This window comes from Chiloscyllium plagiosum, unplaced genomic scaffold (genome assembly GCF_037043375.1).
Source record: "Chiloscyllium plagiosum isolate Xiang-an unplaced genomic scaffold, Cpla_swu_hap1 HiC_scaffold_20, whole genome shotgun sequence".
NCBI classification, from domain to species: Eukaryota; Metazoa; Chordata; class Chondrichthyes; order Orectolobiformes; family Hemiscylliidae; genus Chiloscyllium; species Chiloscyllium plagiosum.
The window spans coordinates 51565819-51584516 of NW_028270158.1; the positions used below are offsets into that span (position 1 = coordinate 51565819).

At 46.0% G+C, this 18698-nt stretch overlaps 1 protein-coding gene across 4 annotated transcripts in view; it reads right to left on the reverse strand.

Moving 5' to 3' along the window:
- The window catches only part of LOC122560543 (solute carrier family 38 member 10-like), an 82843-nt gene that overhangs the window by 46428 nt on the left and 17717 nt on the right, over positions 1 to 18698 (reverse strand). For 3 of the 4 annotated variants that reach the window (XM_043711277.2, XM_087997939.1, XM_087997937.1), the window contains exons 5-10: positions 17321 to 17461; positions 9708 to 9832; positions 7381 to 7483; positions 5743 to 5925; positions 4527 to 4638; positions 3035 to 3141 (exon numbers count right to left, since the gene is read on the reverse strand). In XM_043711277.2, the coding sequence (XP_043567212.1) occupies positions 3035 to 3141; positions 4527 to 4638; positions 5743 to 5925; positions 7381 to 7483; positions 9708 to 9832; positions 17321 to 17461 (771 nt within the window). The remainder of the gene's footprint in view (positions 1 to 3034; positions 3142 to 4526; positions 4639 to 5742; positions 5926 to 7380; positions 7484 to 9707; positions 9833 to 17320; positions 17462 to 18698) is intronic. The other variant, XM_087997938.1, reaches the window with a different exon arrangement.

Sequence of the window (18698 nt, forward strand, 5' to 3'; positions counted from 1 at the left end):
CAACACCACGTTTAAAATGAGACCCTTTTGAGCGCATTAATATTGACCCAAATACATGCCTTAAAATGGCTCTCGATACTACAACATCTGGATGTATCATTTCACATGATAAGATCACATATTGAATGAGTTAGTGAGTTAAATTAACAATGAGCTTCATGAAGCAAATGAAGAATTTTCTGTTGAGTTTTGGAATGGCTTTTCTTTCATAATTCCAGCCTCAGCCTCACCACCCAAGTCAACTATTGTGTGTTAAGCACAAAAGTTTGGATCAATTTGTTTAATGGAAACCCTGTGGTCAACCTTGTGGACTGCATAGCATGTAAAAAACAGGAACAGGTTGAAAAGCTCTATGAAAATATACTTTCTCCACATGAGCTTCCGCCTTCCTTTACATCATTTTTCTCCTTGGAGAGATCATATCACTAAAACATTACCCTGACTCCCTGAGGGAGGTTCCTGAGGCCAAACCAGAGCATAGCATGATATTTTCCATCACGTTCAACTGCCGTTTCAGACTTGGAAATGCCTGCCAATGTAAAAATGGATAACCTCTTCCCAGCATGGACTTCCCTTTGCATTGGACATGGACCGTCACACCAACTATCTACAAGAGAGAGACAGCCCAGGTAGAAAGCTGGGCGGCACGGTGGCTCAGTGGTTAACACTGCTGCCTCACAGCACCACGGACCTAGGTTGGATTCCAGCCTCTGTGTGGAGTTTGCACATTCTCTCCGTGTCTGCATAAGCTTCTTCTGGGTGCTCTGGTTTGGTGGATTGACCATGCTAAATTGCCCTATAGTGTCCAGGGATGAACAGGCTAGGTGGGTTAGCCATTGGGAATGTTCTTTGGAAGGTTGGTGGGAATAGGATGGGCCAAATTGTCTGTTTCCACAGTGTAGGAATTCTATGAAAGCTGCTTTGCCATTGGGAATGTAGGTTGGAAACAATTTGCATGTTCCTTGGAATATAGTTCAACAAGATGGCTGTACAGTCCCATTTATGTTTAAAAAAAAACAAATGTGATTGGTATTTACCAAAACAATCAGAGCCACTTCAACATATTGCTGAATTTATCACTGATCAATAGGAATTAGACGTGGGACAGAATTGAATGATGGAAAAATCTCCTATTTCTCTGTGATAATGAATTTTATTCTGTCAGCCATTTCCTCTGCTATGCAGTGGAGTTAATCACCTTTATTTAACTCCATTCTCATTGTCTTTTCAGAGCCAGAGGCTCTTCCCCATGATCTCTGTGGCCACACCAACAATGCAACCTTGTGGAGTGCCCAAGGAAGCAAGATTTGGGGCCCATTCCTCTTTCCCATTTCCACATTGTCTGCGAAAACATCGAGGTCTTCAGCTCTTTCTCTTCATCATCACTCCTTACCCCTCGACTGCCCCATGCCATAAGATATCCAGTCCTGAATAAACTGTGCCCTCCTATCCACCTAAATGTAGGGATGACTAAGGCTCATGGAAACCATCACAAATTCCATCTCACCTTCGCTGACTTCATCCCCTTCCCCCATTGTTTACACGCTTGACAGTCGGAGCTGAGCATTTGAATCCTTACTGCTTCTTTCACAAAGACCGCCCACAGCCACCTCTGTCACACTGGCCACCCCCACCTTTCAAGTTTGTTTCCATCTGCAGCTCCGAATACTCCAATGCTCCCCAGTCAGAAAATCACTTCCAAGTGAGGAGAGTCTCAGGGTTGTGTTGGGGGTGGGAGGTGAACAGGCAGGGGGGATTGCTGATTTGAGACCAGGAAACTCAGAGGAGCAGGCTTCTCTGTCACACGCCAAGCCAAGCCCTGATGGCCATATTTTGTCTCTGTTTCCTGACCATGGATGACCAGACAGAGAGGCTGCTGGGCAGGCCATTCATCACCAGGCCACAGCCCAGGGAATATGGGGAGGTCAGAATGTCAGACTAAAGAGGGTGATCCCAGTCTGAACCCAGAGGAGATCAGGGAAACTGGAGGTGGGGTCATTCCGATTCCGGCAACACCAAAAAGACCAGGAACAGAGAAGATCAAAACAGAAAAGCGTGGGAGGTTGAACGCTGTCATGTTTAATTGTGTGTTTGATTATGTGATTATGTGTTTAGTATTGATGCTTACTGTGATTGGTGGCTTAAGCCTGGGTGTAGACTCAGAGAAAATAAAACAAAATATGAAGAGTGAGAGGCCTGCGCCAAAGCATGAAGAAGCTATTTGAGAGTATCGACATCATCACGACATAAGTCGGACATACAGCATTGTCTGATTGCAGCAACGTGGTAAAGCAGCAGCAATTCAGGGGCCAGCAGGAAACCTTTACCCACCCACCCCCTCCCCCAGCTCCATGTCAACAGATTCACCTCCCTTTACTCATTTGATTTTGTGAGGCCAGGGTTAAGTATAAACTAGTGGCACAACATGATGCCTCACTGTAATAATTACATTGCCTACCTCCTTCCAGTGAACTGATTGGCTGTCAGCACCCTTGCCTCCCTCGCATTAAAATTGGGGGTAGGAAGTTTTGAATTTGGGTACAGAATTTTCATATTTTAACACCACACCTGTCCTATGTATGCACATTGTGAGGGTTAAAATTACCCCTGATCCACCAGTTGACTGGAAAAAGAAAATCCACCCTCTGGTGTGGATAGGGGTCATTCAAGTCTGCACTGACCCTCTGAAGGGTATCCCACCCAGACTCCTATGGCCAATCCACCAAACCTGCCCATCTTTGGGCCATGGGAAGAAACCTATGCTGGCACAAGGAGAACATACAAACTCCACACAGGCAGTCACCTGAGGCTGCGATCAAACCCAGGTCCCTGGTGCTGTGAGGCAGCAGTGCTAACCACTGAGCCATTGTACCAACCTTCTAAACAGAAGGAATGATCCTATAGGAATATATTCCACGGTTTGAGGTGTGAAAATGGAACCTAGAACTTCCCAACACTGGAAGTGAAATAGTAAATGACTAACCCTAACTCCCGAAGTTTACAGCGTAACGTGCCGTAGTAAGGTTATACTTACTCTTCCTGTGAAAGTATCTTTCCGTAGTTTCGCATGAAATACAGATGGGCAAATGAAGCAGATGACTGTTCCCATAGTGGTTCCGATGATTGCTAACACAGTCTGCACTGAAAGACCAAACACAGACCACTGTCAGGGCAATGATAAGAATCTCATCGGAGGAACAGGAGCAAAGGTAACGCTTGTCTGAAGCTTTGAACATGTAACAAAGGCCATGCATTTACAGTTGGCACAAGTTAAGGCGCATTATCAGGAGGAAAAAGTGATGTTTGTTATTAGGAGCTTGGAATTTACTGGAATTAGAAAGCACAGAAGAAAGACATTTAACCTCTTGCATGGTTTGCTGAATGAGCTATCCAATTACTCCCACTCCCTTGCCCCTTTCACATAACCCTTCAAATTGTCTCCTTCATTCATTTAACCAATCCTGTTTTGAAAATTACATATGAAACTTTTTCCACTTCCCTTTCAGGCGGTGCATTTCAGATTGAACAACTTGTTGTGATTAAAGAGCTCCCTTCATTTCCCGTCTGGTCATTTTGTCACATTTTCCTTACTCTCAATCCCTCCTCCAAACAAACCTTCACTCGCAGTGGGACAAACCTTTGTGTTACTTCGCACTGTAGCACTTTGCACTTGTCCCTGAACTCAGTTTCCTAGATATAACATAAACTGTCTTATAAAAGTGAAGTACCCTAATCCTAACCCTCATCCTAACCCTAATCTTATTGCAAAGTACCCTAACCCTAACCATAATCCTAAACCTAACCCTAACCTTATTGCAATGTACCGTAACCCTATATCCTAACCCTAATGCTATTGCTACCTTAAACGTAAACCTAATCCTACTGCAATGTACCTTAACCTTCACCCTAACCCTGTTGCAGTATACTCTAACTTTATTGCAACATACCCTCACCCTAACACTAATCCTAATCTTAACCATAACCCTACTGCATTGTAACCTAATTGTAATCCTAACTCTAACCAAATTGCAATATATGCTCATCCTAACCCTCATCCTAATCCTGAGCCTATTTCAATGCACCTTAACCCTAACCCTATTGCAGTGTACCCCAACTCTATTACAACGTACCCTAACCTTAACTCTGTTGCAATGTACCCTAACTCTAATCCTAACCCTAACCCTAACTCTATTGCAATGTATCCTAACTGTAACCCCAACCCTAATCCTAAACGTAACTACCACTAGAACATGCCAGAAGCAATCATCTAGAGAACATGTTTATTTGGAAAGAACAGTAAAGCAGTAATAACAGACAATACAGGAGACTGTCATAGTTTATAGATCAAGCAACAACAACAGAAAACGATGGGATCCTAATACTTACCCAGGACATCATTTTATCAGAGTTTCCAGCCCCCCTGAACTCAGAAGCCATTCAGCACCCCCACTCCAAGTCTGTTTTCCTATTAAATTAAGCCACTCTCATACTGTTAGTTCCAGCACATACATTCCAATTGCACTTACCATCTGGTACCAGGATACCCATGATCATGGTACCATAAACTATCACCATTGTAGTTATTACATGCTGACAAAGGGGCATATCTCCACTCACTGAGAATGTGCCATCTTCTTTCTGTAAAATGTGTAAAGAATATAACAGTGATTGCTGAAAATCCTTTGAGTTTTTTAAAATCCAACATGTTTACTCATTTTTAAACAAATTCAGAAAAAGGGAAGACCCAACAGATACAATCTATGATCCAGGAGTAATTTCTCTCTGCATACTCAATAGACTGTCCTTCCTATATGGTAACAGCTTGGCTAGGGATATGGCAAGTTCTGGAGCATCAATATTGCCGGAATTTTGTTAGGGCCCATAGCTTTTGCAGTACATCAGCCATTTCTTTTTATCGCATGGAGTGAATCGAATTAGCTAGTACCTGTGATGCTGGGGACCTCTGGAGGAGGTTGAGATGGATTATCCACTTGGCATTTCTGAATGAAGATGTAAATGCACTGATGTGCCAGGCTCCCCCAATCATTGAGGATGGGGGTGTTTTGTAGAGCACTCATAATGTTCCCAATGCTTCCAGTTGTGGCTTCAGTCTGTAACTGAGAACTGCCAATATGAGTTATTATCAATAGAAAACTAAGCCAACCCAGAAGAGTAATTGGATGGGAAAGGGCATGGAAATCCTGTGGCATTGGTTGTGTTCTTATAATCCACCAATGCTACACCAAACTCAACAAACATACAGAAGCAGGTGGCTCAATTTAATTGTCTATAATGGGATTTCTGTTCCAGGTTTCTTCTAACCTCACTCTATTTCACCATATCAGCATACCCTGCCTTCTCCCTCAAGCCATTGTCTACCATGCCCTGAACACATCCTGAAGAAGGGCCTATGCCCGAAACGTCGATTCTCCTGTTCCTTGGATGCTGCCTGACCTGCTGCGCTTTTCCAGCAACACATTTTCAGCTCTGAACACATCCATGTTAATCATTACAATCTCTCCCTGTAAGGAATAAATTCTAACTATCCTCTGATCAAGAAATTTGTCTTGAATTGCTCCAGGTGTTCATTAGTAACGTCTTACAGTTCCGGTCCCTCAATGTCTGGCAGTCTCCCACAAAATGGAAACATCTTCTCTATGTCTACCCCATAAAGATTCAAGTTCTCTTCAGTTTTCTCTCATATTGGCAATTACCATTTGTCTGATTGATCAATAAACTAACCTCTTGTTCAAAAAGGAGCGTGCTAATGGCTTGTCGACAGGGTAGAATGACCAGTGGGAAGCTCAGTGTGAGTGAGATTAAAAATATAGCACGGGTGCCGTGTGTTGCAAAACTCGGGGGTAGAGCAGCAAGTATATCGCCCGGTACAGCTTCAACCAGCGTCAGATAGCCACAGACTCCAACCTGAAATGTTTATATATAGGAAGAAAATAGTAAAATATGAACATCTGCTTTCAGTTTAAAGAATCAAAACCATAGCAGTATTATAATCCAAGCACTTCAAACCCAAAACTGACTAGACTCCTTACAGTGTGGAAACAGGTCCTTCAGCCCAACAAGTCCACACCAACCCTCCGAAGAACAACCCACTCAGACCCATTCTCCCACATTTACCCCTGACTAATACAGCGGGCAGTTTACCATGGCCAATTTACCTAACCCACACATCTTTGGACTGTGGGAGGAAACCCATGCTGACACAGGGAGAATGTGTAAACTCCACACAGAGAGTTGCCCAGGGTGGGAATTGAACCCGGGTCCCTGGGGCTGTGAGGCAGCAGTGCTAACCACTGAGCCACCACGGCTTTGTCACTGATCATGCAAATAACTTCCCAGCCCGTGATCATTGCTTTCTTGAAATGAAAGAATAACAGAGACTGTCGAGTTCCTTATTAAATCACCTCTATTCTGCTTTAACTATGTATTGCCAGCTCTTTATGGATGCTCACTGAGGCAATTTGTTTATTTTGAATCAATTTAACTTGTGACATGCATCTTTTAGTAACATGTTTACATCTTATACTAAATTTTCTTCTAATCTTAGGTTTGCATTTCAGCGTTGTCTTGAGATATATACGAGTAAGAGACTATTTTACTTTTGGGCAAAGGTTACACAGTCTAAACCCCAATCAACAACCGGTTATATGTCACCTGCCATTCACTTCAATTGAAATACAGTAAAAGTGAGGTATTAATGGGTATAAAACAGCTGATCAGTTACTGCCCATTTACAAGGTAAAATGTCCCTTTCCAGGGCCAGAAACTTCCCGGTTTCAGTTTCAAATTCGCCTTTCATTGGCTTAAGATTGATTTTGTCTTATTCCCATGATTGCCTTTGAAATAGATTGCCGGGTTCACATCTGCTTTTTCTCTTAAGTGCAGCTAAATACAAAGTGAGGATCGGACCTGATCCCACCACAAGGTGGAACAGAAGTACACAGAGGGACAAGTTCTGTCCTGTTCATTCTGGGCTACGAATAAGGAATTAAGCCATTCAGGACTGAGATGAGGAAGAATTCCTTCACTCAGAGAGTTTTGGAAGTGTGGAATTCTCTCCCACAGAAGGCTGTTGGGGACAATTTGTTAGATATATTCAAGAGGGAGCTGGAGTTGGCCCTGGCAGCTGAAAGGGTATGGAGACAAAGTGGGAGTGGGAAACTGAAATCACATGATCAGCCATGATTGTACTGAATGGCAGAGCTGGCTTGAAGGGCCGAATGGCCTACTTCTGCTCCTGTTTCTATGTTTCTGCGTTTCTATGAATCAAGTAGGACTTTAATGACTTGGATTTACAGCTCACAAACTCAAGGACTACTCCAGAGCTAAAGCATCGGTCGAAACACACGCTGAGTAACTCACTACTGTGTAAAATGCAAAGGTGGTGATGGTTGCTTGCTTGCAGATCACGTTCATCTGCTCCACAGATTGCCCTCTGAGGTTGAAGTACATTGGAAGCACCAGCCTTGACATAGAACATCGAAGAGAGAACATAATGTAAACATAGCTTAGATTGGAAGGTTAGTGTCTGACTCCAACATCAAATATTGCTCGCACATCCGACCCTGGGTAATGAACAATCGAACCTGGCCTTACGGATGGGAGGGGTCTTATTGATCCTGAGGCCAATTGTTTGCCTGCCCCTTCCCTCCTGATTGTCCAATTACAGAAAAGTACTGTCCGTCAGGATGGTGTGAGATAGGGTGGAGGTGCCATCCAGTGACACCTTCCTCAGAACGGGTCACTCAACCCGAAGCACTAACTTTGGTTTCTCTCCACAGATGCTGCCTGAACTGCTGAGATCTTCTATCAGTTTCTACTTTGGGGTTCTGATTTCCAGCATCCACAGTTCTTTTGCTTTTAATTTAGCCTGGAACCTGCGTCTTGGTCCCAGAGAATACCTGCTCATTTCTCTCATGTGTCCAGGTTCAGGTTGACCCGGTGACAGCTTCCGTATTGCAAATGGCATTTCATCGGAAGGCAGTCTGACTCTATCGTACTCAGATGTGCAACAACAACTTACATTTCTACGGTGTCTTTCATGTGGCAAATGACCGCAAAGCAATTTGCAGGTCCATTTATCAAAAGAAAATTGATGCAGTGACACATAGGGAGATATTAATGGAAAACAAAACAGAAATTGCTGGAGAAACTAAGCAGGTCCGGCCTTATAGAATTCCTATAGTGTGGAAGCAGACCATTCGGCCCATCAGCTCCTCACCGACCCTCAGAAGAGCATCCCACCCAGACTAAAACCCCTACCTTATCCCTGTAATCCTGCATTTCCCATGGCTAGGTTAATTAGCCAGCACATCCCTGAATTCTATGGGCAATTGAGCATGGTCAATCCACAAAACCTGCACATCTTTGGGCTGTGGGAGGAAACCAGAGCACCCAAAGGAAACCCACGCAGACAATTTACGAATTTCACACAAATAGTCGCCCAAGACTGCAATCAAACCTGGGTCTCTGGCGCTGTGAGGCAGCAGTGCTGGCCACAGAGACACCCACGCTGCATCTGTGGGGTGAAAACAGAGTTAATGTCTCGCGCCTGACAGTTCTGATGAAGAGTCATTGGACCCGAAACGTTAACTCTACTTTCTTGCCACAGATGCTGCCAGGCCTGCTGAGTGTCATCAGTAATCTCTGTTCTTGTTTCAGACCTCCTGAAATCTGCAGTTCTTTATTTTTTATTTGAAGGAGATATTAGGGTGGGAGCATCTTCAAAGGAAGCAAGAGAGGTTGATATGGGCAATTGATTTGCGATAGGATTCCAGGACTCAGGGATAAAACAGCGAAGTTGAAAGTGTGGTGCTGGAAAAGCACAGCAGGTCCGGCAGCATCCGAGGAGCAGGAGAATCAACGTTTCGGGCCGGAGCCCTTCATGAGGAATAAGCCCTTGTAATGAAGGGCTTACAACCGAAACGTCAACTCTCCTGCTCCTCGGATGCTGCCTGACCTGCTGTACTTTTCCAGCACCACACTCTCAACTCTGATCTCCAGTATCTGCAGGTCTCACTGTCTCCGAGATAAAACAGCGAAGGCATGACAATTAACAGGAGGAACAATTAAAATTGGAGACACTCAAAAGGCCAGAATTGGAGGAATCTTTGAGCTGGGGGTGGGGGTACTTGTTGGAGATTAGAAACTCAAAATCGTAAAGTCTTGGCATGATGGTTCAATAGTTAGCACTGCTGCCTCATAGCACCAGGGACCCGGGTTCAATTCCAGCTTCAGGCGACTGTCTGTGTGGAGTTTGTACATTCTCCCTGTGTCTGCGTGGGTTTCCTCCAGTTTCCTCCCACAGTCCAAAGATGTGCAGGTTAGATGAATTGGCCATGCTAAATTGCCTAAAGTGTTCAGCGATGTGTAAGTTAGGTCCTTTAGTTAGGGGTAACTACAGTGTAGTAGGAGAATGAGTCTGGGTGGGCTCCTCTTCAGAGGGTCAGTGTGGACCTGTTGGGCCAATGGGCCTGTTTCCACAAGGAAGCTGTGTTCTGAATGAACAGCTTAATTATACACCAGGATACAGGAACTTTGATTCCGCTCAGTCCACAGGAATAAGGTTAACCCTCCTTTCAAAGAAGCTCTAGCCCTAAAACAAAAGAGTTTTTCAGGTAATCAAGCCCTTTCACGTTGCAATGTCTAAAGCAAGCAGTTTGTTCGCACCACTGTTTTTCTTCACTTACGGGTGACCGCAGAAGGAAGTGGCAAATATTGGCAGGGTGGTGGCAATTCCTGGCCACTGCCAGAAGCGGACTTTCTCCATCACCAGTTCACCAGATATCATGGAGTTCAGGCAGTATAGCAGCAGCTGAAATGCAAGTGCAAAAAGCCCCATGTGAACTTCTTGTCTCTCTCAAAACAGTACATTATGTTAGCAGAAACACTGGTCTCAATGTGATAAGGAGCTGTTGATATTTTCAGAGCCACAAGCACATTATGTCAAAGAATATTATGACAGTGGACTGCAATTGCTACAATATGAGTGCTCAGTTATTCATTTTCAGGCGTTAAATATACATCAGAGTAACCTTTTAATCATTCTTTACACTCCACACAATTATTTTGTTTTGTTTCCCATAGACGTACAGAGGAGGGTCACAGTGAGACCAGGGTAAAGGGCACAGTGAGACTGGGGCATAGGGCACAATGAGACTGGGGTAGAAGCAACAGTGAGACTGGGGGTAGAGGGCACAGTGAGACTGAGGGTAGAGAGCACAGTGAGATTGGGGGTAGAGGGCACAGTGAGAACTGGGGTAGAGGGCACAGTGAGACTGGTGGTGGAGGTCACAGTGAGACCGGGGATATAGTGTCACCATGAGACTGGGGTAGAGGGCACAGTGAGACCGGGGATATGGTATCACCATGACACTGGGGTAGAGGGCACAGTGAGACTAGAGATAGAGGGCACAGTAAGACCAGGGAGGAGGGCACAGTGAGACTGGGGGTAGAGGGCACAGTGAGACCAGAGGTAGAGGGCACAGTGAGACTAGAGGTAGAGGGCACAGTGAGACTGGGGAGTAGAGGGCACAGTAAGACCAGAGGTAGAGGGCACATTGAGACAGGGGTGAAGGGCATAGTGAGACCCAGGATAGAATGTCACAGTGAGACCCAGGCTAGAGGTCACAGTGAGACCGGGGAGTAGAGGGCATAATGACACCGGGAGTAGAGGGCACAGTGAGAATGGGGACACAGGGCACAGTGATACCGAGGATAGAGGGCACAGTGAGACTGTGGTTACAGAGTACAGTGATACTGGAGATAGGATGCATAGTAAGACCCGGCGTTGAGGACACCGTGTGACTGTGGTTGGAGGATACAGTGAGACCAGGGAGTAGAAGGCACAGTGAGACCTGGGTTAGAGGACACAGTGAGACTGGGATAGAGTGTCATAGTGAGCCCGGGGGGTAAATGGCACAGTGAGACCAGAGGTAGAGGACACAGTGAGACCAGGGTTGGAGAGCACTGTGAGACCAGGGGAAGAGGGCACAATGAGACTGGGGATAAAGGGCACAGTGAGACCATGGATAGAGTGCACAGTGATACCAGGATTAGAGGACACAGTGAGACTGCGGTTACAGGGTACAGTGATACCAGAGATAGAGGATACAGGGACACCCGGACTAGAGGGTACCATGAGACTGGGGTTGGAGGGCACAGTGAGACCAGGGGTAGAGGGCACAGTGAGACCAGGGATAGAGGGCACAGTGAGACAGGGGGTAGAGGACACAGAAAAATTGGGGCTAGATGGCACAGTGAGACCAGGGTTAGAGGGCACAGTGAGACCGGGGATAGAGGGCACAGTGAGACAGGGGGTAGAGGACACAGAAAAATTGGGGATTGAGGGCACAGTGAGACCAGGGTTAGAGGGTACAGTGAGACTGGGAGTGAAGGGCACAGTGAGATCGGGGATAGAGGGCACAGTGAGACCAGGGTAGAGGGCACAGTGAAACTCAGGGTCGGACGGCATAGTGTGACTTGGGGTAAAGAGCGCAGTGAGACTGGGGTAGAGTGTCACAGTGAGACCCAGAGTAGAAGGCACAGTGAAACAGAGGTGTAGAGGGCACAGTGAGACCAGGGTTAGAGGGCACTGTGACACCGGGGATGAAGGGCTCAGTGAGACCGGGGGTGAAGGACTCAGTGAGACCGGTGGTGAAGGGCTGTGAGACCGGGGGTAAAGGGCTCAGTGAGACCAGGGGTGAAGGGCTCAGTGAGATGGGGGGGTGAAGGGCTCAGGGAGATGGGGGGGTGAAGGGCTCAATGAGACTGGGGGTGAAGGGCTCAGTGAGATGGGGGATGAAGGGCTCAGTGAGACCGGGGGGGGGGGTAGAGTGTTACAGTTGGACCTGGGGTCGAGTGCACAGTGAGACCTGGGAGTAGAGGACACAGTGAGACCTGGGGTAGAGGGCACAGTGAGACCTGGGAGTAGAGGGCACAGTGTGACCTGGGGATAGAGGGCACAGTGAGACTGGGGGCAGAGAACACAGTGAGACCAGAGACAATATGGCAAGGACGGTCTCCCTCACTGGTTAGTGGACCAAAGACAGCTCTCTGCTGCTTGTTGCCAGGCGTTTTGATGCTCTGATATTCTTGGCTGACAGTGACCAGAGCGGTGCTATCCAATCGAGTCTGCAGCAGGATGAGATCCCAGCCCCAAAGGCTGCTGGGTATCTGAGGCTGGCAATGAAATGGCAGCCATTCCATCTAGTGCTGGAAGGCCTTCACCCAGGATTGCCAATTGATCCCAGGAGAAAGGCAATCGCAGGCGAGATGGGGCTTGCAAGGTGGGATTCACCTGCAAGGTGGGATTCACCAGCAAGTGTCGAGGCAGTGCTGGGGCCAAGACGTTGGCACCTGTGTGAGGGCCACCCCTCCTGATGCCAGGTCCATCAATCAGGCATGAAGTATCCTCCAGTCCATCGGGTAATGGTGTCAAGCCCACTACCTACTGTTGGGTGGATATCAGTGAGAGGATGGGATGAAGCATTCAGAAAGGTCACCCATGGGCCTAGCCACCCGGAAGGAGACAGGAGGCAAACGCAACCTCACAGCCTCCCTGTTGTCAATCACACTGTCTTCCCCTGTCATTCCCCACCCCACCCCCTCCAATTCACCCGAGTGTAGGGGAAGTGAAGGGAACTAAATTCTACCTAACAAGGGCAAAACTCGCGAGAGAATATTCTTTATTTTTAAGTGGAGGTCCTAACATGGTTAGAAATTCTGGCATTTAACATGAAGTCTAAAGATGTGCAGGTTAGGTCGATTGGACATGCTAAATTGCCCTCTAATATCTAGAGTTGTTCAGGTTAGGGGATTAGTCATGGTAAATACTGGGTTATGGGGATAGGGTGGGGAGGCTGGGTTTGGGTGGGATGCTCTAGAGAAGATTGGTGCAGACTTGATGGACTGAACGGCCTCTTTCTGCACTATAGGGATTGTATGATTCTATGATTCAGACCCTCATGGCTGTTACTTCCTCTGTGACACACTCTAAACTTAGGCTTCTATTTCCTGATAGCTATTCGACTGGTTTTCCAATCAAATGACACCAGACTATTTCGGGTTCTCACCTTGCTTGATTTTCATTTGAGCAAAGATCAGATGTCGAAGATCTACAGCAAGGACAAAAAGGCTGTGGTCTCTAGTTCTGAATTGCCCAGTCACCAATTGTGCATTTCTATGGAATCGCTTCAGGTTTGATGCTCTACAAGCAGGAGTTGACATTGGGTGGTGTCCCTGCCTCTGAAACAGAAACTCTGGGTTTGAATCCCATGCCAGGACTTAATGGCTGAGGACGCTGCAATCATAATGCAGTCAAGTGTCAATCTTCAAATTTTTCCAACACCAATGGCAGGCAGGAAGAACAGAATTCTCAATCAGCCATGTGATGAAAAGTTTGTTGGATTCTTTACCATCAGAGCTACAGAGCTACAGAGCGAGAAAGAATGTGAATGTAAATTCAGACACTGCCTGGTAAAGTCCTCTATGGAGTTCTCCACCTCTAGAGGGATAGAGAAATTTCATTCAGGGAGCGGAACATAATAGGAAGAGGGGGCTAACTATCTCCCTCCATCACCATGACACCCCTTCTCCTCTCTGCTGAAAGCCATCTCACAAAGATGTTTTTGTTTCATCCTCCTAGGAACCCAAAGAGAAAGGGGTAACCATGGTCTGTGTGTGGTAGCAGGACAAGGTATGCTGGTGAACTGAGTTCCCTGTCTATTAGTCTAGGTTTGAGCGGTAGTGTGCTGTAGAGGTCACAGTTGAAGAACCACCTGCTCGTCACTCCTGCACTGCAGGTAAAAGGACTATCTGAATCCAAGTGCTGGAAGTCAATTAAGCCAGCAAGCCAAGAGTCCCAAATCCAACTGTTCAACTATTAATGTTCCACTGTCTACTTTTTACAAGCTACCTAAAGAGACTGGTCCAAACACCCATGCTTTTTTGTTTACTCACTTCGTATTTATAACCTATGTGTTACATTATTAATTCATGTTGCCTTTCAGAACTCATTCTTTTGTTAACGCAAGAAAATCCGTATTGGCGCCTTTTCAAATATTTGATCTGAGGGAAATGCAGCCACGAGGGAGGGATTCTTTTTGAATTAACCTCATTCTGTCTAACCGAGAGACCAGTGAATTGAGAATAGGCAGGCAGTTTGTCACTCCTGAAGTTTAATAATGTAGGGTATCCAGATGGGACTGTAATAACAGAGGGTCTGGTCATAACCTGTGCACAGGAATGTAGTCTCCTCAATGGGTTTGAATGGTTCAGTTGATGGGATTGGTGCCAATAACACAGGATTGGATGGGGTGAATTTGAGACCTGCCTTCTTGGCCTGCCTGCAGTGCAATGTGGTTTTGACCAGCCTTTTGGGAGACAGCTCAAGAAAACAAGCATATGTCAGGTAGAGACAGGAGAGATCGAATGAATCCTTAGAAGAGTATAAAGGCAGTAGTTGTACACTTAAGAGAGAAATCAGGAGGGCAAAAAGGGGACATGAGATAGCTTTGGCAAATAGAGTTATGGAGAATCCAAAGGATTTTTACAAATACATTAAGGACGAAAGGGTAACTAGGGAGAGAATAGAGCCCCTCAAAGATCAGCAAGGCAGCCTTTGTGTGGAGCCGCAGGAGATGGGGGAGATACTAATGAGTATTTTGCATCAGTGTTTACTGTGGAGAAGGACATGGAAGGTATAGAATGTAAGGAAATAGATGGTGACACCTTGAGAAAATGTCCGTATTACAGAGGAGGAAGTGCTGGATGTCTCGAAATGCATAAACGTGGATAAATCCCCAGGACCTGATCAGGCATACCCTAGAACTCTGTGGGAAGCTAGGGAAGTGATTGCTGGGCCTCTTGCTGAGATATTTGTATCATTGATAGTCACAGGTGAGGTGCCAGAAAACTGAAGGTTGGCTAACAAGGTACCATTATTTAAGAAAGGTGGTAAGAACAAGCCAGGGAACTATAGACCAGTAAGCCTGACGTCAGTGGTGGGCAAGTTGTTGGAGGGAATCCTGAGGGACAGGATGTTCATGTATTTGGAAAGGCAAGGATTAATTAGGGATAGTCAACATGGCTTTGTGTGTGGGAAATCATGTCTCACAAACTTGATTGAGTTTTTTGAAGAAGTAACAAAGAGGATTGTTGAGGGCAGAGTCATTGAGGTGATCTATATGGACTTCAGTAAGGCATTCGACAAGGTTCCCCTTGGGAGTCTGGTTAGCAAGGTTAGATCTCATTGAATACAGGGAGAACTAGCCATTTGGATACAGAACTGGCTCAAAGGTAGAAAACAGAGGGTGGTGGATGAGGGTTGTTTTTCAGACTGGAGGCCTGTGACCAGTGGTGTGCCAATAGGATCGGTGCTGGGTACATTACTTTTTGTCACGTATACACATAATTTGGATATGAACATAGGAAGTATAATTGGTAAGTTTGCAGATGACACCAAAATTGGAGGTGTAGTGGACAAAAAAGAAGATTACCTCAGAGTACAACAGGATATTGTCAGATGGGCCAATGGGCTGAGGAGTGACAGATGGCGTTTAATTTAGATAAATGTGAGGTGCTGCATTTTGGAAAAGCAAACCTAAGCAGGACTTATACACTTAATGGTAAGGTCCTAGGGAGTGTTGCTGAACAAAGTGACCTTAGAGTGCAGGTTCATCGCTCCTTGAAAGTAGAGTCACAGGTAGATAGGATGGTGAAGAAGATGTTTGTTCTGCTTTCCTTTCTTGGTCAGAGCACTGAGTACAGGAGTTGGGAGGTCATGTTGTGGCTGTGCAGGACATTGGTTAGGCCACTGTTGGAATATTGCAAGCAATTCTGGTCTCCTTCCTATCAGAAGGATGTTGTGAAACTTGAAAGAGTTTAGAAAAGATTTACAAGGATGTTGCCAGGGTTGAAGGATTTGAGCTATAGGGAGAAGCTGAACAGGCTGGGGCTGTTTTCTCTGGAGCGTTGTAGGCTGACAGGGTGACCTTATAGAGGTTTATAAAATCATGAGGGGCATGGATAGGATAAATAGGCAAAGTCTATTCCTTGAGCTGGGTGAGTTCAGAACTAGAGGGCATAGGTTTAGGGTGAGAGGGGAAAGATATAAAAGGGACCTAAGGGGCAACTTTTTCACGCAGAGGGTGGTACGTGTATGGATGAGCTGCCATAGGAAGTGGTGGAGGCTGGTATAATTGCAACATTTAAAAGGGGTTTGGATGGGTATGATGATGGGCTTTTGCCCAAAACATCGATTTTCCTGCTCCTCAGATGCTGCCTGACCTGCTGTACTTTTCCAGCATCACTCTAATCTAGACTCTGATCTCCAGCATCTGCAGTCCTCACTTTTGCCTAGATGAATAGGAAGGGTTAGAGGGATATGGGTCAAGTGCTGACAAATGGGACTAGGTTGGGATATCTGGTCGGCATGGACGAGTTGGACCGAAGGGTAGGTTTCCGCGCTGTACGTCTCTATTACTCTATGATTCTAAAACGAAACAGGGATATATTGCCCCCATTGATCTTGTAAGCTCCTACTGCAGAGGCTCCTTACCAATGGGCTGACACATGAATATTTAAACAAGACAGTGCAGAGTGCTCCGAAGTGCCTTATATGATTGTGCAAGTGAGGACAGAAAAGAAAAATAACGTTCCTCATTTGCCTGAATACAAGCCAACTAGAAGAAAGTGAGGTATGTAGATGCTGGAGGTCAGAGTCGAGAGTGTGGTGCTGGAAAAGTACAGCTGACGCAGCATCCTAAGATCAGGAGAGTCAACGTTTCAAGCATAAGCTCTTTAGCATCATCACATTCCTGATGAAAAGCTAATGCTCAAAACATTGACTCTCCTGCTCCTTGGATGCTGCCTGACCGGCTGTGCTTTTCCAGCACCACACTTTTTGAATCTGAATGCAATTCAATCCTGTTAGACATTGTGCTTTACAAAACGTAACCTCTGTATAACAGTGGCTCAGTGGTTAGCATTGCTGCCTCACAGCACCAGAGGCCTGGGTTCAATTCCCACCTCAGGCAACTCTCTGTGTGGAGTTTGCACATTCTCCCCGTGTCTGCGTGGGTTTCCTCCGGGTGCTCTTGTTTCAAAAATGTGCCGGTTAGGTGAATTAGCCATGCTAAATTGCTTGTAGTGTTAGGTGAAGGGGTAAATGTAGGGGAATGGGTCTGGATGGGTTGCTCTTCGGAGGATCGGTTTCCACACTGTAAGTAATCTAATATACACTGAGACAATCCATACCACCATCTGATTAATAATCCCAGTACTCCAGTCTGGAAGTACTCACCACAATCATTAATAACACGTAGAACATGAGAGAGATCAGCATTTGCCAGGTTGAGTCTGACACCTTTCTCGCCAGGCTGAGAGGGAGAACCACGCCAGAGGTGATAGCAAGCAGCACTAAAGCACGCTGCCATGGGGTACTCTGCCAGGAAAATGCACAAGAGGTTATGAAATGTATAAACAATGGATGTCAGTACCTCAGTTTGTTTTGTCTTAATTCCCCTTGTGCTTATTCCTGCACTGATCTCCACATTCAGAGCTTGGGCAGCTGATAAATGACTAAATCTTGCATTGAACTGGCAACGTGAGCCAAAATGATCTGATCTCATGAGAGCGGTGTGCTTACTCGTAGCTTTGACTACATCAGCACTGCTCTCTTTCCCTCTGCATGTCCAGGCTCCGTCCCCTTGTTTTCTCTGTGTGAGGATGCCTGACACTGTGGGCGCCAGTATCCCATGGAGTACCTCAGCCAGGAGGTCATGCTGAACGTGAGCAGTGGGTACTGCAGGCTGCGTAGTCAGGGAGTGCCTCACTGGGTGGCTGCTCCCAAACGTCGGCAGTTAATGATTACAAGTGAGACACTATCGAGGTATTTTAATCATATCCTTGACCGGGTTTCTTGTGCTTTGCGAAAGTGAAAAGTGAACAGGTCCAGGTGTTGGCAATCTAAAATGAAAACAGAAATGTGCTAGTAAAAGCTCAGAGGGTCAGGCAACGTCTATGGAGACAGAATCAGAGCCTCAGGATGACATTTCGAAGGTCACAGGTCCAAAACCATTCATGTTGTATTGACGTGAATTCATCAAAATGGGAGGCTAGATCCTCCCGTTGCATCATGCATTGGATATGACTTGGCCCCTTTCTCTGTGCACTCCATGCAGCCACCCAAATCTAACTTGGGATCCCATTAGTTCTACCTAACATCTCTTCCAGCTTATTGGAATATATGGGCTAACGTTTTGCTTGTGTATTTTCCAAGCACCTCAGTGAAGGTTTACAGTTGACTGTCATCAGCTCCAGGACTGTGTCAAGCCATCAGTGCTTTCAAGGCATTAGCTATCACTTGGCCAGCAGTCTGAATGAGGCATGTTCCAGTGGTACTGCCAACACGTGCTGCTCCTATTCCCCACTGTGGACCGATAGCAGTCAGCTTGCGAGAGACCCCAACACTGTACAATTAAAGGAAGTGGGAATGAATAGGGAAGAGATTTAAAAATGAAGGTATCAGAAGGTTGGAGGAGCACTATATGGGTTGTTTAGGAAGGAATTAGCAACAGATCACTGATTCCTGAGTGTTCACGCTTCAGCTGGCCTTGCTCACTATGTATCCATAATTGGCTTCAAGCTTCATGGTTGACTTGCCCACATTGGTCCTCATG